At 40.4% G+C, this 25,040-nt stretch overlaps 1 protein-coding gene across 1 annotated transcript; it reads right to left on the reverse strand.

Moving 5' to 3' along the window:
• Window positions 1-5,130: 5,130 nt before the first annotated feature.
• RHOV (ras homolog family member V) lies at window positions 5,131-24,766 on the reverse strand. The gene is made up of 3 exons (XM_069729938.1): window positions 24,336-24,766; window positions 12,485-12,543; window positions 5,131-9,506 (listed from the first exon to the last, which is right to left on the reverse strand). Exons 1-3 carry the CDS (start codon window positions 24,556-24,558, stop codon window positions 9,066-9,068), a joined length of 723 nt encoding a protein of 240 aa, XP_069586039.1. The 5' UTR covers window positions 24,559-24,766; the 3' UTR covers window positions 5,131-9,065.
• Between the last annotated feature and the right edge of the window lie 274 nt (window positions 24,767-25,040).

Below are 25,040 nucleotides of genomic sequence, written 5' to 3' on the forward strand. Positions count from 1 at the left end.
TCCTCACTACTCCTCCGCTTCCCCCCTCTGCAAGTCTCTTCACTGGCTACCATTCCCTCAGCATATTCAGTTCAAATTACTAATACTGACCTACAAAGCCATCCATAACCAGTCTCCTCCATATATCTCTGAACTAATCTCCCGGTATCTTCCCTCACGTAATCTCCGGTCCTCCCAAGACCTCCTTCTCTCCTCCACACTTATTCGCTCCTCACCCAATCGCCTCCAAGACTTCTCCCGAATATTCCCCATCCTCTGGAATTCTCTGCCCCAACACGTCCGACTATCAACCACATTCGGATCCTTCAGATGGAACCTGAAAACCCACCTCTTCAGGAAAGCCTGCAGCCTGCACTGACCCCGCTGCCTCCTCACCACTACTGAAGCTACCGCCTCACCAACACCAGAGCTCCTGCAACCCTCAACCTATTGTCTCCTTCCCCACCATCCTGTAGGATGTAAGCCCTCAAGGGCAGGATCCTCTCCCCTCTGTATCAGTCTGTCATTGTTAGTCTGTCTACTGTAATTTGTATGTAATTCCTTCTTATGTACAGCACCATGGAGTCAATGGTGCTATATAAATAAATAATAATAATAATAATTTTGTAAGGAAACAGTCGTATCAACAGTGAAACCGAGGGGCCATTTTGACCAGTGATAGTGCAGGGAAAGAATGTCCAAAAAACTGTTGTACATGGCTGTTGAGGCTTTTTTTTGGCCATTTGTCCTGTTTGTATTCATGGTCTCCTATGGAGTGAAACTGATTGTTTTAAACACTCATAGTGATTGGTATCATTATCAGACTGTCCCAGTACTATTATCTACCCCTCCACACCTAGGGGTTGCTAAACAGGTACAAAAACATTCTACTTAAGGTACCTTCACACATAACGATATTGTTAACGATATCGTTGCTATTTGTGACGTAGCAACGATATCGTTAATGAAATCGTTCTGTGTGACAGCGACCAACGATCAGGCCCCTGCTGGGAGATCGTTGGTCGCTGAATAAAGTCCAGAACTTTATTTCGTCGCTGGACTCCCTGGAGACATCGCTGGATCGGCGTGTGTGACACCGATCCAGCGATGTCTTCACTGGTAACCAGGGTAAATATCGGGTAACTAAGCGCAGGGCCGCGCTTAGTAACCCGATGTTTACCCTGGTTACCATGCTAAAAGTAAAAAAAAACAAACACTAGATACTTACCTAACGCTGTCTGTCCTCCAGCGCTGTGCTCTGCACTCCTCCTGTACTGGCTGTGAGCCGGAAAGCAGAGCGGTGACGTCACCGCTCTGCTTTCCGGCTCACAGACAGTACAGGAGGAGAGCAGAGAAGCAGAGCGCAGCGCTGGAGGACAGACAGCGGTAGGTAAGTATCTAGTGTTTGTTTTTTTTAACTTTTAGCATGGTATCCAGGGTAAACATCGGGTTACTAAGCGCGGCCCTGCGCTTAGTTACCCGATGTTTACCCTGGTTACCGGCATCGTTGGTCGCTGGAGAGCTGTCTGTGTGACAGCTCTCCAGCGACCAAACAGCGACGCTGCAGCGATCCGGATCGTTGTCGGTATCGCTGCAGCGTCGCTTAATGTGAAGGGGCCTTTAGCTCCCTGGAAATAAATGGATTAAGGAAAGCTATTTTATTGCATAGCCATGCAGCCATTTCTCAGCCAAGCTGCCTTCACACCTCTGCCACACCTACAGTGAAGGAAATAATTATTTGATCCCTTGCTGATTTTGTAATTTGCTGATTGACAAACACATGAACAGTCTATAATTTTAAGTGTAGGTTCATTTTAACATTAAGAGATAGAATATCCAAAATAAAATCTAGAAAATAACATTGTATAAATTATATAATTTTTTTTTGCATTTTGCAGTGAGAAATAAGTATTTGATCCCTCTGGCAAACAAGACTAAAATACTTGGTGACAAAACCCTTGTTGGCAAACACAGCAGTCAGACATTTTTGTAGTTGATGTTGAGGTTTGCACAAATTTCAGGAGGACTTTGGTCTTAATTACAATTTGCCAATGAAGGCAACAGATGCCTAATTTAAGACTGTTAAAAATTAACTTATAATGAACTATTTAAAGATTAAGATTAAGAGATATGACAGTCAGTGTGTATGGGGGGGGACATTGGGATTTAACCCCTTTTTTTTCTTTTTTTTTGTTATTCTCACAATATAGTCACTTCTTATATCCCACACTAGTGAATAGTTACAAATATTAGCTTGGTGCATCCGCTACCAATTGCTCTCTAATATTGTTGCCAATAACACAGACTGACTGAAGCTAGTAAATCCTAAAACCTCCCCAACATGTTTCACCAGGAATCTGGCATCATCAGGAGACAGAGGCTTAATGAACGAAATTGTAGTTGATGATGAGGTTTGCACACATACGATAAGATGAACTCCGGCACTCAAAGTCAGTCTTTATGCAATAAAGTTTTAATTCATGGAAAAAATATATAAAGACACCTTTATACACAACGTTTCGGCTAATATGCCTTGTTCAAGTTATGTCTGATTCTGCAAAACAACAAAGAACTATTGTCATAATATATTAATGTCAAAAACATCGAAAACTAAGCTAATGGGATTAACTGATCCCTTGCAGTATAGTACCCATATCAAAACCCAAAACATGGGAAAAGAAAACAGAACGTGCAGTACCCCAACATATAGGAGATAGAGCAAAGGAGAAGGATCACCACGTAGAAATCCAAGTTATCCTCATTCCTAAAGAGTGCTGAATAGTGACTAGATGAAAAAAAATACTTAACAAGTCAATAATGTCCTCCTTGAAAGGGCTATACCAGGTCCCACTATGAAAAAATGTATACTGATGAGGTTTGGGCACATGTCAGGAGGAATTTTGGTCCACTCCTCTTTGCAGATCATCTCTAAATCATTAAGATTTTGAGGCTGTTGCTTGGCAACTCGAAGGGTCATCTCCCTCCATAAGTTTTCTATGGGATTAAGGTCTGGAGACTGGCTAGGCCACTCCTTAACCTTAATGTGCTTCTTTTTGAGCCACTCCTTTGTTACCTTGGCTGTATGTTTTGGGTCATTGTCTTGCTGGAAGACCCAGCCACAACCCATTTTTTATGTCCTGGCATTGGGAAGGAGGTTGTCACTCAGGATTTTACGGTACATGGCTCCATCTATTCTCCCATTGATGCGATGAAGTAATCCTGTGCTTTTAGCAGAGAAACACCCCCAAAACAAAATATTTCCACCTCCATGCTGGACAGTGGGGACGAAGTTCTTTGGGTCATAGGCAGCATTTCTCTTCCTCCAAACATGGCGAGTTGAGTTAATCCTAAAGAGCTCAATTTTTGCCTCATCTGACCACTGTACCTTCTCCCAATCACTCACAGAATCATCCAGATGTTCATTGGCAAACTTCAGACGGGTCTGCACATGTGCCTTTTTGATCAGTGGGATCTTGTGGGCACTGCAGGACTTTAAACCTTTATGATGTAAAGTGATACCAATGGTTTTATTGGTACTGTGGTCCCAGCTGCCCTGAGATCATTAACACGATCCCCCAACACCCCCTCCCTCCCCCCGTGTAGTTTTATGCTGATCTCTCACCTTCCTCATGATCAAGGATACCGCACAAGGTGAGATTTTGCATGGTGCCCCAGATCGATGTCGATTGACAGTCAATTTGCATTTCTTCCATTTTCTTACTATTGCACCAATAATTGTCTCCTTCTCACCCAGTGTCCTACTTGTGGTTTTGTAGCCCATTCCAGCTTTGTGCAAGTCTATGATCTTGTCCCTGACATCCTTATAAAGCTTTTTGGGATCAGTCAGACATCCCTTCGGCGGATATTAGCTACTCACAAATGGCACCCTTACAAAATCCAGCTGCTGCAGCATCTCAACGAGGATGACCCAGATCGGCGCGCTGAATTTGTAGAATGGGCAAAACAAAAATTGGAACAGGACCCCCAGTTTACACAGAACATTATGTTCAGTGATGAGGCAAACTTTTTTGGGTGGGCCATTTATATGAATACACCTAAATAAAATAGGAATGATGACAGTTTTCCTGTGTAGGGTGTCTTGCATTGAAATCTGCTGCAATGACCCGAGTACTGCATTCACCAGACATCAACACAATTTCTATCAGCTTCTCCCGTGTTAACCTCTGCGACTGCGACATGTCAATGGCTGTAAACAAAGAGAAACTTGTAATAACTCATAAAAGAATAAAGTTACTTTAAAACCAAGCACACCATTGTTTTTCTTGTGAAATTCTCAGTAAGTTTGATGTTTCACATGACCCTCTTCCAATTGGAAAAAATAAAGTTGGATCCAAAATGGCTGACCTCAAAATGGCTGCCATGGTCACCACCCATCTTGAAAAAGTTTCCCCCCTCCCATATACTAATATGCTACAAACAGGAAGTTGATATCATCAACCATTCCCATTTTATTTAGGTGTATCCATATACATAGCCCATACTGAATTGTATCAGGGCTTTACCATGGAGCGTTCCTGTTTTATCTTTTAGTTTCTGACCATATCACCAAATCCTCTTTTTGATTAGCTGCAGGGTTCCCAACTTGACTTTTTAATATTTCTGGACAGCTTATCAAAAAATCACGGCTAGTTATTACGGACATATTGGAAAATCTTAAAAAACAATTATGAATATAAGTGAATTCTATAGCCCATAATTCTGATATGAAGACAGTTGCTGCAATCGCTGTAATCTGTAAAGTGACGATAAGTACAGTCAGAATAATCTGTACAAGTTTCTTCAGCTTCAAAACAAATCACAGACACCTTCAATTTTTTTTACGAACAGGTCAAAAAAGTGCCTTACGGATGGACAGATCTGGAATTTCTGGATAGTTGGCTTGTCACAACATCATCGTTATGGCCTGTTGCCAATGTGGACTGCTATTTACTAATAGGGGCCGCAAATGCCATTAGATAAGAGATGGTTTTCGGGGCTTTTGTCCATTGGTCTTAGATTACCGACGTGCCCAATGGACTGCATCCCGTCACTCAATTTGCACCAACTCTACTCCTGGACATGTTTGAAGACTTAACAAGTATATAGATATTCTACCTATTTAGGTGTAAGACATTGGTCGGAAAAAAAAAGTTGATAGAAAACAATTTTTTATTTACATTTTTACAATGGTTTTTTGTGGTACGGCTTCTGCTGCGTACAATTACAATTGTACAAATATATACATAGGAAGGACTTGAGGAAAACAGTTTTTACGCTTCAGTGCCTACATTAATATTGACATAAAAAGGTGTGCTATTTGCCTTTCAAATCTTAACTGTACGAGGAGCAAAAAAAAACACGGCTATCCCTGAATGCACGAGGATGCCGTAGAGCGAGATCGGTCAGTGTGACTTTAGAGATTAGCATGCCAGAGAAAGTGGTTACACTTTTGGCCACGATTTACCGTAGTTAGAAATGGGGGGAATCAAGGATTACTGGGTAATGGTAGCCCTCCGTAATGGGTACTTGTACGTTGAACATATTACTGTAGTGTATGCTACTTGCCTTCAGAACTGATGGTGGTGCTAGAAATTCTAGCTGGCCATCAAATTTTTTTTTTTTTTGCATTCTTACAATCTAATGTATGTCAAGCTCATTTCACTTTCTAAAATCCCCTTTTCCACTTTCTATGTTAAAAAAACAAAACATCCTCATTACCTTCTGACAACTTTGCATATTCCATTCAATGATCCAATTCTACACTATTGAGAAAAACTCTTTATGACCCATCTCTGGATATGTGCACGCGGAGACTTTTTGCAACGTTTTCAGAGGAGAAACTGAGTTTTTGAGTTTTTTTTTCAATTTTTGAAGTGTTTCTGCTCAGTTTCTGCTCCAAAAACCTCTAAAGAGGAAAACCTTTGTGTGCACAAAGCCAGTTAATTATGACATTAGCCAGGATTTGCATGAGGCCAGATATCATAAACTATCCTTGATTGAGCAACAGCTTTACTAACGTATGTGTTCAGATATTAGAATCTAAAGTGGTTGTCCATCTTTGGGTTCAATTTTATCGTTTTCATTTAAATGCATGTTTTTGAAGCTAAAATGATTATTTCTTTTGCAACTAGGTTTCATTAAAAATGTTGAACCGTTTGGCTTTTACAGGGTCTTTGCTTTTATGCACATTAGACTTTGACGTGGCCTGGGTCGTAAATCAGCCGAGAGGAGCTCAAAAAAAGACAAGTGAGAAGAATTACAAATTGTCAAGTCCATCATAGCTGGTTGACTTACGGATTCTCAGATAACACAGGAAAATGGAGCAAAGTTGTGGATTTTCTGCTCTGCTGATCAATAATGGAGATCCAGATGGTGAGACGATTTTTATCAATGGTTCTCAGTCAACGCGTTTCGAAGTTATTCCAAACTTCTTCTTCAGGACAAAAGAAATTTGGAATAACTTTGAAACGTGTTGACTAAGAACCATTAATGAAAAAAAAATCTCATCACTATCATCTCACTCTCTGGATTTCCATTATTGACCAGTGCTGAGGAGACTCTACAACTTTGCTCCATTTTTCCTGTATTACTGGTCTGAAGACCCAAGGATCTGCGGCAGCTGACTGTCTATGCATTCACATGGTTGTGTGCTCGCAACCCCATGAAGTTAGCATGGCCTAAATCATTACTTTTTTTTTTTCAGATTATTTTTTTGCTTCTGGATTCTCACTTAACTTGTTATGCAGCCAGAAATAGGAAGCACAACACACACATGGTGCAAAGTTTTCAATGAAACCCAAATGCAAAACTGATTTTTAGCCCAAAATTCATGCATTTAAGTAAAAAGAAAAAGGTTTGACTGTCCTGAAAGGTAGACAACTTGTTTAAAGTACAGAGAATAGCAACTGACTTATTGGGGTTTAAAATGTAGATGAAATTAATTATTAACTAATTATGTCCAAGTGACCGATAAAGATTGGAAGGGATTGATAATGATTCTAAGAATTGGAACGTGCTTGATGGGAGCACTCGCAGATCCATTTGACTAGTATATTATAGGAATGCTCATTTTAGCAATTCACTTGACTACGATACTAGAACGTGTGAAATAATGAATATTATATTAATCACGTCTGAGGTAATATCATTAAATAAGCACACACTAACTGAACCTGAAAATATGTCTGCAGATGAATAGGACTGGTAATATATTAGACTAGCAGGTAGAATAGACTTTCTGAGAAACATTTTGGTATCAAACTTTCTAAAGTATGCATGCAATATTAATGACAAACCAAATCTATTGCTGAAAAATGTCACAGTTGGTTCTGATTAATGAATTGCAACATTAAAGTGATATTCCCATGATAGAAAGTAGCAACAGTGGGCATTCAAAGAACTGGTCCAGGCGCTTTTTCAGTTAAAGGGAATCAGTCAGAAAGTTTTTGGTATGAAATCTGAGTATAGAATAATGTGTCACGTACTAGGCTGTGTTGCTCTATCAATACAATTAGTGTTTTAACAGCAGGCGATAATCACTACAGGACTAGGTGCCTCGTTCCTCCTAGTCCAGCTACTCTGTGTAACCCCCCACCACTGACAATTCAATATACTCAGAAAGCCGCCAATCATAGATCTAAATTTTTTAGAGCACTGCTAGGTCTGCAGGGATTTTATCAAAATGACAGAACGCAGACAAGTAAGTGACACATCACAGGAATCAGAGACTCAGCCTCTACATCATGTTGCTCTCAGATTACACAGCAGAATCCCGCTGACAGATCTGCTTTAAGCGATAGAAGCATACAAAGCTAGTTGTTTCCTGAAATGATTAAAAGAGCTCCCCCACAACAAGCCCCCGTATATATTAATTGGGCAGCTGATGTATAGGGAGCCATCTATACACGTTAGATGGTTGGCTGATCCTGCTGAAATTGGCAATTTAAAATGTATGGAGGGCTCTAGAGTAGTCCTAATGCATGGGAGGTTTTAGGACAGTCTCAATTTCCACCAAAACCACTTCAGTGAGCAGATTTCAGACATTTCAGTGGCATTTTGGAATTAGCTGGGACTCACAATGCCAAATTTGTTGTCATTTTTTTCCTCTTTTTTAAGGGGGTCCTTGATTGTAAGCAGAGACCACTGGAAGGTTTCTGCAAGTCTCATTCATTTCTCGAAAAATAATCCCCACTATTCTCCTATAGGACGTCGTTAAGGTCCTAGCATCCACACCCCAACTAATAAGATCTTCTGAAATTTCCATTGGACCTTTCAGAAGCAAATATCATTAGAATACTCTTTAAAGAGTAACCGTTGTTTTAATTTTTATTCAGTAAATCAATAGTGCCCATGAAAATAAGCAACTTTGTAATTGATCTTATCGGAGAGATCTGCTTCTTTCTCGGCCATAATAGATCAGTCATTATCAAAATTCTCAATTCTCAGGTAAAATCTGTATTCAGTTTCCCATAACTGAGAAAGGAGATGACAGCTGGTGCTGATGAGATTCTATGTAGAGGAGGGAGGAGCTAGAGACAAAACTCCTCCTCCATCCTCCTCCCGCTCTTGTCTACGGAGAATCTTATAAGCACCAACTGTCATCTATCTCAGTTATGGGAAACTGAATACGGATTTTACCTCGGAATTCAGAATGTTGATAATGAATGATCAATTCTGGCAGAGAAATGAACAAATCCCTGTGAAAAGATATATTACAAAGTTGCATATTTTCATGTGTACTATTGATTTATAGAATAAAAATTAAACCAACGGTTACTCATTAATATTTTGTGTTCATATTCACAGTGCATTAAAACGTCATCACATTATAAATGTCAAAATGGTGCAACATTAGGAACCTGTGCATTTCTCACAACAGTCATGTCTAATGTATGAGCATATTCGCAAAGAAATATATAGGTCTCTTGTTGCGCGTGAAGATTTAAAAGGGCTTAATCCTTTTGATCCTTTTAAAATGTGTCCAACAGTGAACCCAGTGAACCACTTGCAGAATCTTCATACTCCTTGCATGTGGTCTCCACTTTGTGTTGAGATTGCACGTCATCTCTCTTATGCATGTAATGAGTTCAAACAAAGCAGAAATATTTCTTCCACCGGCACTTGGAAAGTCTTTTGAACCCCTTTGAGCTCAGTTTCTTTTCTAACCTTGCCTTGTGTTTGATGGCGCTGAGAATGGCCGTGTCGAAAACGTCTTTAAGGTTCTTTTGCGTCAACGCAGAGCACTCAATGTATGTCTGAGCTCTGATTTTCTGAGCCACTGCCTGTGCTTGGGATCCACTCACAGGTCCAACGTGATATTTATTCAAGTTGATCAATACATTGACGTCATCTCTTAGATCAGTCTGAGTTCCCACCAGAACCACTGGAGTGTGTGGGCTGTGCGTGCGGATTTCAGGAATCCATTTTTCAGTAACATTTTGGAAGGAGCTGGGGTTCACAACGCTAAAGCACACCAAAAAGACATCAGTTTCTGGATAACATAGCGATCGGAGATGGTCAAAGTCTTCCTGTCAAGAAGAAGAAAAATATAAAGTCGTTATCTCCCATGATCAGAAAGTCAACTAAGGTTAGACTATAGGTGCAATATACAAAATCCTAGACACTTCAGAGATAGACTCTTGATAACAATACTGCTTACTCAGTTAATAGAATGCAACTCTATGTAATCTATAGCATCTGGAAACACTGGCCCTCAGTTTATCGAAAGTACTTTTAAGCCCTCCATATACAAACAGACCAAAAGTTTGGACACACCTTCTCATTTAAAGATTTTTCTGTATTTTCATGACTATGAAAATTGTACATTCACACTGAAGGCATCAAAACTATGAATTAACACATGTGGAATTATGTACTTAACAAAAAAGTGTGAAACAACTGAAATTATGTCTTATATTCTAGGTCCTTCAAAGTAGTCACCTTTTGCTTTTGCTTTTACTTGGTCTCTAATCTGAGCTGCCGTTAACCTGAGATTTATGAGGCTGGTGACTCGGAAAAACTTATCCTCAGAAGCAGAGGTGACTCTTGGTCTTCCTTTCCTGTGGCGGTCCTCATGTGAGCCAGTTTCTTTGTAGTGCTTGATGGTTTTTGCCACTGCACTTGGGGACACTTTCAAAATTTTCCCAATTTTTCAGACTGACTGACCTTCATTTCTTAAAGTAATGATGGCCACTCATTTTTCTTCACTTAGCTGCTTTTTTCTTGCCATAATACAAATTCTAACAGTCTATTCAGTAGGACTATCAGCTGTGTATCCACCAGACTTCTGCACAACACAACTGATGGTCCTGACCCCATTTATATGGCAAGAAATACCACTTATTAAATCTGACAGGGCACACCTGTGAAGTGAAAACCATTCCCGGTGACTACCTCTTGAAGCTCATCAAGAGAATGCCAAGAGTGTGCAAAGCAGTCATCAAAGCAAAAGGTGGCTACTTTGAAGAACCTAGAATATAAAACATAATTTCAGTTGTTTCACACTTTTTTGTTAAGTATATAATTCCACATGTGTTAATTCATAGTTTTGATGCCTTCAATGTGAATGTACAATTTTCATAGTCGTGAAAATACAGAAAAATCTTTAAATGAGAGGGTGTGTCCAAACTTTTGGTCTGTACTGTACCTTTAGAAGACTGGCGGCCAAGTGATTTTTCAGTTATTCGTTCACCCAGCAGCAACCTTGGTCGTATCCCTCATACACAGGAGCACTCGCTCTACTGAGCGCTCCTGTGTTCTCTATGTGAAAGCCAATGACAGATATATCTGATTGCAGAAAATCTCATAAGGCCCCCATACACATTAGACAAATGTTGGTTGAACCCACCGAAATCAACAAGTTTGGCCAATGTGTACGGAGAGATGTTTATCGGACATGGCTGATTTCAGACTGCCAATCGCATTGTTCTCCTCGCAATAAGATGCTGGCCAACATGTCAGTAGGTTACTTTCTCATACACAACACAGGAGAGGTAGGCTGAGGGAACGCTCCTGCGTATGGAAGAGTTGGGTAAGATGGCTGTTGGCCAAATAATCTTTTGACACATCGCTTGGCCAGCAACCATCCAATGTATATGGCCAGCTTAAGAGAAAAATAGAATCTGCAGCCCCAAATCGGATGTGGAGGATCCTTCACTTCTCCAGGAATCATCTGTCTGGGATCTCCATACACATTAGACTGCTACCTGAAAACATCAATATTGGGCGAATTCGGCTAATGTTAGACTGTGTATGGGTGACTCTAGCTTACTTTTGAGTATTGAGAACAAACCATTTCAAGTTTTTAAAAGGGTTGTTTAGGATCTAAAAATAATTTTAGACTCTCAAGATCTCCTGTATGGCTCAAAACTATTGAGTCCATTGATTGACCATAGCTGTCACACGTAGGTATGGCAGGTCCTCCATGAAGGACAAAGAAATAAACACTAGTGGAGATGACCAAAGCTCCAGGGGGGTGAACATGGGAGCATATTATTTTCATTTTATCAGCTTTCAGTGATGTACAATACAAAATAATATTGTGGTACCGTGTCAGCCAGAAAAATCTATGTAAATACTTATGTCCCAAAAAATTGAGAAAAGTATTCAAGGAGTGATACCTTTATTGGCTAACCAGTGTGTAATTTCTTTGGTTAGCCAATAAAGGTACCACTCCTTGAATACCTTTCACAATTTTTTGGGACATAAGTATTTACATAAATCAGCTTTCAGCCAATGTTTTAGATACTTGAAGACCCTCTAAGAACAACATAGCCTGAATAAGCTAGCACAGTTCAGTTTAGTCACCACATATGCCTCCCCCAAGGGCCAGACTGGCCATCTGGCAATTCTGGCAAATGCCAGATGGGCCTGTCTGGTTGTGGGCTGATTTGCCTACTACATTGTTAACAGAATCGGTGTTCTCGAGACACCCATACTGTTAACAGGTGTGATGGAGTACAAAATCGCTGACTCCATCACTTACTCCACCAGGCCATGGGTATCATTAGAAATATTGGTCTTGTAGTAAATCTTGCTTTCCTCCATCCAGGGTAATATTCGCAATATATCCCATATAGTGCTTGGGGACAGGGACAGCATGGGCCTGTGTGATTTCAAATGCCAGGGCTGAATTTCAGCCCCAGTCCATACCTGGACTGAATCCTAAGAAGAAAAATAAAATTTTTCAGGTGCCTTGCAATTTGGATGTTCTGTGTGCATTTATAATTAAGGTAATTTTCTACATTGATTTCATATTTCAGCTGTTCCTTGACTCAAACCAGTATGGGAATAAAACAAGCAAATATGAATGTGTAGGAGGTTCTATCAGAATAGTCCTTACACCATCTGCTTTAAATTTTTCAAAATAAGGAACTAAAAATACTTTATAAAATGTTAAAGAATTGTTCAACCTTAAAAGAAAACAACATTAAATAAGAAAAGTAAATGCAATAAAGATATTTTTACTTGGTTAGGGACACAATGCAAATTAGGTTTATGTACATACCTGCCCAGCGGTATCACAAAGCTGGATTCTTACTGGTGCCCCATCCACCTGCACTTGAACTGGAAGAAGAAAAAAAAAAGCTAAAACTAAATTTCATTGCAAGAGAACATCTAAATCCCACACTTTATTAAACCATTCATTTTTCACAATTTATTATTATTTAGCACTACTCGTTATCGTCTTTCCAAGGGGACGCGTCTTGCTGGATCCTCAGGGGCGTGACTTAAAGCTTCTCTGCATTATAGCCCTTTGAGCCATACCACATATAAAGACCATAAAATCAGCTCTGTTTTTGATGAAATTTTAGAGCAGGAAACTCTCCAAATCCTCATCAAAATCTCAAAACTCATGAAAAACTTGAAGCATTTGCTCAGTTTCTGCTCCAAAAACTCAACAGAAAGACTCCATGCCACATAGCCCTAATGGCCATTTAGCAGTAAAATGTTTTTATCATCCTACTTCTATGCTGAAATATATTCTTTTGACTTTAAAAACACTTTGCTTGGGGCTGCACTACTGAAACAATGTTGTCATAAAGATATTATATGAAATGGGAAAACTATGAATATATGTACTGTAGGGGTTCCACTCACTCAGCTGCGACGGCTGACACTCAGGAGGCAGGTTCCTTTAAAGTTCACTGGGTTTATTACTCCATAAACCATATGACAAAACAACAGAAAGCAAATAGCCTTTGGTTCAGGCAAAGAAAAAACAAGTGTCCAGTTCATCCGGCTCAGTCCTGAAGCCGTAACACACTCAGGAGGGTTTCACCTCCACACATATCTACCTGTGTTAAGCATTAGGCTTTCTTTTATATGTCTAACCACACCCAGAACCCATCACATGACCAGACATGTGGTTGTGACATCACCACAGGTCCTGAAACACATATAGGTAGCTATGGTTACATCACAGTAGCAAGCCATCTATAAGGGACATATCTCCCATCGATTAGACATCCTTTAGCCACGCTACAGTACACACACATGTATATTAGCGATGAGCTGATTGTTTGAATTTTGAGTTTGCCCGTTTGTGCAGTTTTACCCTGGAAATTCAATTCTCAGCAAAGTTATTCACCATGAATTGAATGATCCTTATTGTGCTCTTGGGTCTTTCAAGAAGAACCCAGAGCATAAAAATTGTAAGAAACAGAAAAACCTAATGCTCACTTCAGTGTTTAGCTTGCCAATCGCACAGCAACCCACCATCCAGTTATCAGGACCTTTTCAATGCATGCTTCACCTATCTGTTCTTCACTGTAGGATCAAGATTTCCTCCATGGCCAGGCACCCAAGGACATGTTGTTAGGCCACGGTATCATGACATCACGACCTTACAACATACACAGTGACCCCTGGAAATCCTGGTCTACAGTGAAAAACTGTCAGAAGATGCACACAGCGACAGAAAGAAGAGGCCCTGAGGACCAGGCAGTGGCTGGCAGGGGGACAAGATAGGTGAGCGATGAAGTAATTCCCATCTTCCAGCCCCTTATTGTGTATAAAAAGGCGGCCGGTTCCTTTTTTTTTGTGATACTCGCGAATAGAATATCAAATTGTGGAATTGCAAATTTTAGGAAAGTTGACATGAACTCGATCCTCTCATCTCAAATGTATTTATTTTGGGTGCATGTGAGCATCTTCAGAATTTATGTGAGTGGTTTCACTATCTGCTATGGAACCGGTGGAATCTAAATGATATATATAGAGATACAACTCGTTGTGTTAGTCACTATCTCATATAACCAGTTCGTATGCACATAACCACGGGAACCAGTTCAATTGTTAAATGGAAGATGGTGGCTTGTGTGTGGCCAGTTTTACTTTACAGCTTAAACATGAGATATGTGTGCAAGGAGGGGCACAATGAAAAAAAAACAGTTAAAGCGTTTAAAGCAAGGAATACAGGTTTGGGTGGTACGTCAGCTTCTTGTGACCTTAGGCCAGCTGACATTGTCTTGCATCTCAGGTATTAAAACTTGTTTGCAAATAATGGGTGACTTAAGTTCACTGGACCTTGAGTAGGCCCCAAGGTAAGGCACTCTTCAAAAACATTATCAAAAGGGTTTGGCAACTGTATAGTTTTTCATGAAGATGGAAAAATCATTTTATTCAGTTTTCATGCATCATAATAATGTGACTTAACGTCTATGGCCAGCTTCAGAGCAGACAACCACCAGTTCATTTCTTAGGAGTTCCATACACAATAGATAGCTGCCAGTCAAATGATGGTTTGGCCAATAGTTTTTGCCCAACTCTTACATACATAGGAGAGCTTGCTCTGCCGAATTCTGCTGTGTTCCCTATAACAGAGAGACTGCCAGAATCCTTTGGCGGTGGCTCATCTCTTACAGAACAAAATAATTAGCCAATATAAATAAGATTTACTGGTTCTTATATTCCCCATATCATCTACTGGGCAAGAATCGGGATGATCCATTCACATTAGACTATTGGTCAAGCCAGCAATGTTGGCCTGTCTGGCTGCCTTTACTATTTAAGATCTCTACCACTCCTGATAGCACATAACTAGTTTGTAAATTTGTGTGCACTCCCAGTTGTGTCCCTTTTTTTTCCCATGACAGACAAATGCACACATTTGACAACTTGGCACATCCGGGAGGCTCCAGGAATTAATGCAGACCTCCCTGATCCTCAACCGAGTCTGCAAATCTTCTGGGCCCCTCTGAATTTGCCTCAAGCCTCCCAGAGTGAGGCAGGTATTGGGGTGCGGGGAGTCGATGAGTAGGTGTGGAAGAGGCGCTGCTTTGTAAAAGGGCAATAAAAAAAAAGAATAATCAGGGGAGCAGTGGGAATAAAAGAGCAAAAACTGGACACTTTTGACGCAGTGACAAGTTCATTTTAACTGTAACTGAACAAACAGGTGAACAAAAGGAGACAGAAGAAGCCCTCTAGTTTTCTCATTCGGAAGAGTATTTAGAGAGATTCTACTCAGTTTCTACTACAAAAACTCCTCGAAAAACTCAGTGTGTGCCAAATGTAAGGGTATGTGCACAGTCTTTTTGGAGCAGACCCTGAGAGGATATGGGCACCTGCAGGTTTTGGAGAAGAAACTGTGGAAACTCCTAAATCCTTATTCAAATCTCAAAACTCCACAAAACCTTAGGAGAGCAATAGCTCCTGATTATTTGTTGCCATGTTGGCATATATAGTTGGTAAAGCTGCTGGATGAATCTGGGGCATATGTTTGGTGCAACATTCAAGATGGCCCTGCTGAACATAATGCAAAAATACAGTCTGATCTAAAGCCCCCCATACACTTTAGACTGCTGTCTGTCAAATGATGGTTTCTGCTGGCTGCCTTCCTGTCCGACTCTTCCATACACAAGAGCACTTGGTCTGTGTGTGATCCTGTCTTGTCTATGGAAGAGCCACCACCAGACATCTCTGGCTGTGGCTTATCTCTTAGAGAACAAAAGGACCGGCAGCCTGAAATTGGACATGCCGGATCCTTCATCATCTGTTGGAGCAAGTTGAAGGCCCCCTTACACATTAGACTGTTGGTCGAACCAGTCAATGTTGGCGACATTAGCTGAATAAATGCTATTAAACTCTTCATGAAAACCCCAAAGAAAGATTTTGGATCTAAAGACTACAACTTCCTTTTTGCCAAGTTATTCCTTGTAATGGTGTAATGTGCAAGCCAATATGGCAAGAGGTTACGTTCCCTATACAAACAACCAGAGGAAAGTTTAATCGGATGTAAGCAAACTAACCTAAGAAGAAAAGAAAGGATTACTGCAGGCCTGGGAACACATGAACGCTCAGGAAAAGAAAAGGCAACACAACCATTGAAAATAAATCCAAAGGTGAAACTGAATTAATGCCTCCCCGCTGTGAAGCACAGTAGAAAACAATGAGAAACTTGGGAGAAACTCTGAGATGCAAATTGATTTGGATTTCAGAGGAAGAATGAAAAATCTGAATTGATTCAATTACTTTCCATTAAATGCAAAGCAGGAATATGATAAAGGGAGTGATGTATGCACAATAATTGTGGATGATAGACCAGTTCTTTGTTTGCAAACATTGGTATTTTGGATTAACATACAATAGGATGTTGCAAAATACCCTTGAATTACCCCCAAAAAACTAATGTGGATCGTTGGTGAATGAAGCTAGCACTTGAGAAGATTACCTAATTTTAAATACTATATATAAAACTTTTCCCCTGTTTGGCATCCTTGGAAATAATATATAGGCAGCTGTTTACTTCAAGAATAGCACTTAGATATATAAATCAACACATAGGAGAGTATTGAGATGTAGCATATTTACAGTAAGGAATCATGCAAAATGCTTAGGATAACAGGGGTTGTGCAATGAGGACATCTATTGGGGCATATGTACATATGTATGGGTTCCCTGCAAGTCTAAGAGCAGTTCTCATTCTGGAAGGCACAACCTGTCCTTGCATTACCTGTTTGGCCACTCACGTGAATAGCCTTCACGTAATTCTACATTTTCCCTGCAGCAGTTGGCTGGACACATCTTATTTCAACAAACTACGAGGGTCTAAAGACCTCTATACAGCTGTCTGCCGAATGATGATTCTGCCAGCAGATATCTTTGCTGTCTCACCCATAAATAGGAGCGCTTGTTCTGCTGAGTGCTCCTGTGTTTTCAATAAGAGAATGCTGACAGAGTTTTATGGTGGTGGACTATCTCTTAGAGAACAAAATAACTGGCAGCTCGAAATTGGATATGCCGGATCCTTCTCTCCTTTGGCAATCATCTGTTGGGGCTTCCATACAAATTAGACTAATGGCCAAACCCATTGATGACGTTATTCTAATGTGAATGGGGTCTTAAGGGAGGCTATTTTTATAGCATATAACCTAGGTATTGAATCACCATGTTGCCCCAGCCAACCATCTAATTATAAACTTGGTTCTCCATTGGTGTCTACGTAGATAAGCCACTATATGTTTCTATATTCAGCATGACCACCTAGACGCTATCCCATTCTTATCTCCTGACTTTAGAACAGGATCTCGGCAATCAATGACTATTCAATGCCCCTCTTAAAATGGTGTCTCGAATTTATTAGCATATTTTCTAAATGACTCCTCAGTAAGCTTCCTTCTCCAGGACCATGCAGACTCTGATCCACAGCATACAGATGTGTACCTTGTTGGCTGCCAAGGCCTACATCTGTGTTATTTCACACAGTTCTTATATGTGCACACTGAACACTCACTCACCAATGTGCCAACCATTGATGCACATTGGTCCTCACTTACAAAGTAATGAAGTAGATAAATTAGGTACAGTGGGGCAAAAAAGTATTTAGTCAGTCAGCAATAGTGCAAGTTCCACGACTTAAAAAGATGAGAGGCGTCTGTAATTTACATCATAGGTAGACCTCAACTATGGGAGACAAACTGAGAAAAAAAAATCCAGAAAATCACATTGTCTGTTTTTTTAACATTTTATTTGCATATTATGGTGGAAAATAAGTATTTGGTCAGAAACAAAATTTCATCTCAATACTTTGTAATATATCCTTTGTTGGCAATGACAGAGGTCAAACGTTTTCTGTAAGTCTTCACAAGGTTGCCACACACTGTTGTTGGTATGTTGGCCCATTCCTCCATGCAGATCTCCTCTAGAGCAGTGATGTTTTTGGCTTTTCACTTGGCAACACGGACTTTCAACTCCCTCCAAAGGTTTTCTATAGGGTTGAGATCTGGAGACTGGCTAGGCCACTCCAGGACCTTGAAATGCTTCTTACGAAGCCACTCCTTCGTTGCCCTGGCGGTGTGCTTCGGATCATTGTCATGTTGAAAGACCCAGCCACGTTTCATCTTCAATGCCCTTGCTGATGGAAGGAGGTTTGCACTCAAAATCTCACGATACATGGCCCCATTCATTCTTTCATGTACCCGGATCAGTCGTCCTGGCCCCTTTGCAGAGAAACAGCCCCAAAGCATGATGTTTCCACCACCATGCTTTACAGTAGGTATGGTGTTTGATGGATGCAACTCAGTATTCTTTTTCCTCCAAACACGACAAGTTGTGTTTCTACCAAACAGTTCCAGTTTGGTTTCATCAGACCATAGGACATTCTCCCAAAACTCCTCTGGATCATCCAAATGCTCTCTAGCAAACTTCAGACGGGCCCGGACATGTACTGGCTTAAGCAGTGGGACACGTCTGGCACTGCAGGATCTGAGTCCATGGTGGCGTAGTGTGTTACTTATGGTAGGCCTTCTTACATTGGTCTCAGCTCTCTGCAGTTCATTCACTAGGTCCCCCCGCGTGGTTCTGGGATTTTTCCTCACCGTTCTTGTGATCATTCTGACCCCACGGGGTGGGATTTTGCGTGGAGCCCCAGATCGAGGGAGATTATCAGTGGTCTTGTATGTCTTCCATTTTCTAATTATTGCTCCCTCTGTTGATTTTTTCACTCCAAGCTGGTTGGCTATTGCAGATTCAGTCTTCCCAGCCTGGTGCAGGGCTACAATTTTGTTTCTGGTGTCCTTTGACAGCTCTTTGGTCTTCACCATAGTGGAGTTTGGAGTCAGACTGTTTGAGGGTGTGCACAGGTGTCTTTTTATACTGATAACAAGTTTAAACAGGTGCCATTACTACAGGTAATGAGTGGAGGAAAGAGGAGACTCTTAAAGAAGAAGTTACAGGTCTGTGAGAGCCTGAAATCTTGATTGTTTGTTTCTGACCAAATACTTATTTTCCACCATAAAATGCAAAAAAAACCGAAAAAAAACCAGACAATGTGATTTTCTGGATTTTTTTTTCTCAGTTTGTCTCCCATAGTTGAGGTCTACCTATGATGTAAATTACAGACGCCTCTCATCTTTTTAAGTGGTGGAACTTGCACTATTGCTGACTGACTAAATACTTTTTTGCCCCACTGTATATTCAATATATATACAATTTCCTTCTTCGTTACATATCCTCATAACCATTGACTATGTGTAGAAACAAATGACACATAGCAAAACACATCTTCTACATGTGTTTAAATGATATATTAAATTTGGTACATGCCAGGAACAACAATTTATGTCATAATTTGGTGATCTACAATTCTAGAAATCCTTAACAATTATTAGTGCAATAGGAATAGAGAATGCAGAGGTGATATCTCACTTAAGCCCAGTATTTGAGGGGCCCAAAGACCCCAATTCCATATATAAGATGAAACTAGTTTAAAAAATGGCACATAATTGCTTTGGGGCTCCTGTTACAGATTTTGCATTGAGGCACATGAATATGATGTCAAGGCTCCAGTTAGTGCTGCCTAGTGAGAGTTGTTGTAGGACATCAACGTTGCTACCAACTGGAAGATGATCCAATGAGTATTTAGATCAATACATTGAGAAACAATTTTTTAAAGCTATTAATCAGCAGACCTAATACCCACCATGCATTTTAAAGAAAAATTGGCCAATCCTGAAGATTTTGGTGGGAACGGTCAACTATCTAACATGTATGTGGGCCTCCTGACTCCTCTTCAATAGATGTTGGGGAGAAAAGGATCAGCCATGTAGAGTCATAACGTGCAGTCTTTTTAATTTCTCCAGAACTGTGGACAAAGGGGTCTTGATACTTTTGGGTCAGCATTACATGTCCAATTGTTGAGCTGGCTGCAAGTTTTCTGACGCCAACACCATAGCCCTATATGCCTATACTGCATGAGGCTGCTTAGGTCAGGTCAGGAGACCTGATGCTGGTACAGAAATAGCAGTCTGTACACCGAACATAAAACTCAAAATTTTGAAGCCAGTCTTACACCGCTCATTGCTCCTTTCTCTGCATTGAAAATGCATGATAACATGACCAAAGAAGCATAACTATGGAAGAGTTAGGAGAGATAGCTGTCACCTTTCTAAGGTACATCGTCTCCAAGACTTCTCCCGAATATCACCCATCCTCTGGAATTCAGTGCCCCAACACGTCCGGTTACCGACTACTTTTGGATCCTTCAAAAGAAATCTGAAAACCCACCTCTTCAAAGAAGCTTACAACCTGTAATAACCACACGGCCACCTTAACACCATCGGAGCTACCGCAACCCTCGACCTACTGTCTCCTTCCCCATAATCCTGTAGAATGTAAGTCCGCAAGGGCAGGGTCCTCTTCCCTCTCTACCAGTCTGTCATTGTTAGTTTTGTAAATTGTAAGTGATATTTGTATTTTGATGTAACCCCATGGAATTAATGGTGCTATATAAATAAATAATGATAATAATAATAATAGTATATGAGCAACTAACTGCTTGTATTACATGTACATTGTTTGAAGTAAAAAAAAAACCTTCTTCTGCCATCTTGTTTGGTTGTCTGGCAGCCAACGACAGTTGAGGTACATCTACCCTGCTCGATTATCAGGAACGAGTGTTCTTAAGGTACCTTCACACTGAACGATATCGCTAGCGATCCGTGACGTTGCAGCGTCCTGGCTAGCAATATCGTTCAGTTTGACAGGCAGCAGCGATCAGGATCCTGCTGTGCCATCGTTGGTCGGTGCAGAAAGTCCAGAACTTTATTTCGTCGCTGGACTCCCCGCAGACATCGCTGAATCGGCGTGTGTGACGCCGATTCAGCGCTTAGTAACCCGATGTTTACCATGGTTACCAGGGGACCGGCCTCGTTGGTCGCTGGAGAGCTGTCTGTGTGACAGCTCTCCAGCGACCAAACAGCGACGCTGCAGCGATCGGGATCGTTGTCTGGATCGCTGCAGCGTCGCTAAATGTGACGGTACCTTTAGTGTTCTTGTTTCCCCATAATTGTAGCGTGCAAAGGCTGCCAATCACCAGGTGAATGGGTTAAATGCTTTCAAAAATGCTAATTGACATAATTTATTTAAGCCAACAGACTGTGTATGAAGATCCTGGGGAAATGTTAGAGGAGATAATGATCTTGCATGTCTGATTTTGAAATCACTATCCTTTTGTTCTCCTTTAGAAAAGCCTTCATCAGAGACTTCTGACAGTGGCTTTCTCAGAGAACACCGAACACTCAGCAGAGCGAGTCCTCTTGTGTATGCGAGAGTCAAGCAAAATAGCTGCTTGCCGAACAATCGGCCAAAAAGATTCTTCATCCAACAACTATTTAAAGTGTCTTGAGTAAAATTTTATTCTACGGTCAGTGGCTCTGTTGAAACTTACGTCTGAACCCCCCAAAAACGAGATTCGGGCATATGAGTCCTTTGAATATAATGATGCAAACGAAGTCACAGTGTGCTCTGTCATACATCATTTTTGGCCATATATGCCTATTGAAGGAGGTCACCAAGATGCCATAGACTACGTCTTGCTGTCAGCCTCCACTGACCGTAGGTTTCATGACCAGAACTCAGGATCCTCATACTGTATGCGCAAAGCCAAATTGGACCCATGGCACTCCATTTATTACTACTCAGAGGACGTTTGTGTGCATGAGGTCTAAGATGAAGAATTTTTTACAGTTAAAAAATTAAAATAAACATGTAATTGTGGTAATTTACACCAAATTCTTGTAGCCTGACAAAATGATTATTCTGCCGCTTCAGTCTACAGACATGCTTCAGAAATGGACTACATTGACTCGTCTCTGCACGATCAGATTATCATTGGGGCACAGAGTAGAGTTGGAAAAAGCCTAATTTTTCAATTAGAGAGTACATAACAATAGGGATCCAGCCATGACGCTTTCTTCACCATCACGTGTCTCTCATATGTAGTGAAGGACTATTAGACAGTACACGGGTGTGACCTCTGACTGGAGTGTGTTCTGTCACCTAACAAGCTTGTTAAGTCCTGGGAAAATCAAATCATGCCTTTAGCAGATAGGTGAGGAACCCGTTTAACTGGAAATGCTCTTGTCAACCGATACCAACAACTGCACGGCCTGCGAAGCTCGCTTTGTTTTTAGTAATCACTGAGTAGTATGTTTTATGTATATAAATGTCATATAGGTTAAAAAAATTTCCTTAAAAAACAAATAACCGTTAAAAGTCATCATGACCTAAGTTGCTGCCGTTACGCACTATTTTCGCTGGTTTTCCAAAATTGCAATTTTGAAAAAAGTTAGTAAAAAATTATATGCTTTTGCAGCTATTTCAATTATTTATTTTTATTTTTATTTTTTACAAAAGTAAGATTTTAAATCAAAATAGCAGCATGGGATTTTTTTTATTTTCCGTCAGCAATAAAGTTAACATATTTATAAGATTATTAACCCATCACATTGCTAGGGTGATTGCTTCTATGGATATTTTTTTGGCTCATTGTTTTGTATGGCGGTGTTGGCATATTCCCTAGAGTTGTATAGTGCATGCAATCATTAACATTCACATAAAGATGTTAATTAAGACCAATAAAGGGCACAGCAATTAAACTTTGCCAAACTTGAAATGACTGGCTATCACCGGAGGACAATAGCTTATCAATTTACTGCTAATATGTTCTGCGTACAATGACGTATAGCTGAACATTTGCTGCGGTTCTGTTTATGATGCCATAAAGTAGGGAACGCTAAATTCTGTGTATTCTTCATATACTATCTGTTACAATTTGGCCTTTGGTACCACAGTGCAAAACCCCATCATGCACATTAGACAATGGATAATGGATGAAACCACGCAAAGAAAAGAGGGGAACACTAGCTGCTTTAAGTTATAATTGTAAAATGTAAAAAAATACAGCATCCAATAAGGGGTTACTCCCATTTTCATAAATATGGTAATGTTGCACAGATCTTGCAAATACAAAAATTTTTGAAATTTTCTGCTTATTAAAATGTTCTGCCATTCTTTAGATATTAACAATTTTCTTTTATTTTCAGGCTCATTTCCTGGGAGACTGACCATCGCTGCTAGACAGTAAATCGAGTTCTTTACAATTAAGCACTGTTAAGGAGCTAGCCAGGATCCCTGAAGTGTGCCATGAACCTCCTAATCCAGTGCCAACCTCAGCGCAGTGCTGATGCGCAAGACAACAGTGGTCGGTCTCCTAGGCAACGAGCTGTAAACAAAAGTAAAGTGTTAATATCTCAAAAATGACAGCGCATTTTAATAAACAGTAAATTGTAAAAGTGTTGGATTTTACAATCGCTTTTCGAAAACGCCCATCTATAGAGGAATAACCCTTTAAGTGAAGGTTGGGTGTACATTCACAAGTTTATTTTGTGCAGAATATATCAACGAAATGTTGTTTTTCTCTAAAATCCCATTCACACTTTGCAGATTTTAGAATGTGAAATTATCCATAATATTGCAATGGAAAAATCCATCCCGGAATTATATGAAAAAAAAAAAAAAGTGGAATGACAAAGGAGAACACATACAATGGACTTTATATAAAAAAAATGTAAATTGTAAGAAGACGGCAAAGAAATAGACAAAAATGTCTGCATGCAGATATCTGTAGTATGAGAACTAAAGGTACCCTGGTGAGAAACCTGCAGGAGCCACATCTCAGCGGGAGACTAAAGGCTGGGGAGAACACAATGAGGGCGATCCTGGGGGCAGGAAGACATTTGGGCAAGTTTATTCAAAAGTGTCAATCATGAAAAAAAAAGTCCTTAACTCTCCACATGTTGTCCTAATCCCATATATTGTCACTTCTATCCTAAAGAGGACATAACACTTAGTGGGGAAAGTAAAACAGTGTCACTTCATTGCCCCCCCTTTATGTCCCAGTTAACCATTTCAGTGCCAAGGTAGCAATAAACTGTAAAAAATGAATTTCAATGGACTACCCAAGCAAACCAAAAGCCATCATCAACCCAAGGGGCAATCCATCAGTGACCATATGTGTAGCGCATCAGACCACAGTGACCTAAAAATCCCCAAAATAGGTAAAACTGTTGGTCTCTTACCAGAATATGTATCCAGGGCGGTTGGTTGGTATTCCGTTGGGTAACCGTTTATAGTGTAGCTGACCACCAGACTGGTCTTGCCCACCGCTCCGTCGCCAACTAGGACACACTTTATCCCGAGTTCTTGACTGTTGGGTCTGGATGAGTTTCTCCTAGAAGAACCTGATAGCTGCGGACTCAGCCGGTCCAACTCCGAACAGTCCAGCATCACTCGAGGTGGCATGATAAGGAAAGTCCAGGGCTTTAGTATAAAAGCCTACGAGATAAATCCACTTTCTTTCTTTTCATCAGTTACTTGGCGCCGGCAGCTCCTCATATGACCTTACCATGAGGGAATTTGACCATTATTGTATTGCAAGCGCATCCCACTCAAAGTTTTTTACGCTGTCATGCTAAACAGGTGTGACTATGTCATGGCTTGCTCTCCAACTGGTTTTTAGGCTTCCAGCCAGCTGTATTTATAGCCTCCCTCCCAGGATGGTAATTGGAGCCTAGTAACTTCCTTATAGAAAGGACACTCACAATGGTGAAATCATATGTAGTCCTAGAGATACGAGGAAGAACGTGATGAACTCAAGCGTTTAAGAAAATCTATGCAGGAAAAAAAAATACTTCAAAAGTTGCACAATTCAATTTTTTTTTTACCTTTCATTATTTATTTGCTTTCTTATTTATTATTTATTTAACATTTTTTTTTTTTTTTTT

The sequence above is a fragment of the Ranitomeya imitator genome, chromosome 1 (assembly GCF_032444005.1).
Source record: "Ranitomeya imitator isolate aRanImi1 chromosome 1, aRanImi1.pri, whole genome shotgun sequence".
Lineage (NCBI taxonomy): Eukaryota > Metazoa > Chordata > Amphibia > Anura > Dendrobatidae > Ranitomeya > Ranitomeya imitator.

Excerpts from the sequence above, each read along its gene's own strand:
- RHOV (XM_069729938.1), bottom strand. The coding sequence starts at position 24,558 with ATGCCACCTCGAGTGATGCTGGACTGTTCGGAGTTGGACCGGCTGAGT. Across the intron at positions 12,544-24,335 it reads CGCCCTGGATACATATTCTG|TTCAAGTGCAGGTGGATGGG; the intron begins GTAAGAGACCAA and ends TTCTTCTTCCAG. Across the intron at positions 9,507-12,484 it reads TTTGTGATACCGCTGGGCAG|GAAGACTTTGACCATCTCCG; the intron begins GTATGTACATAA and ends TCTTCTTGACAG.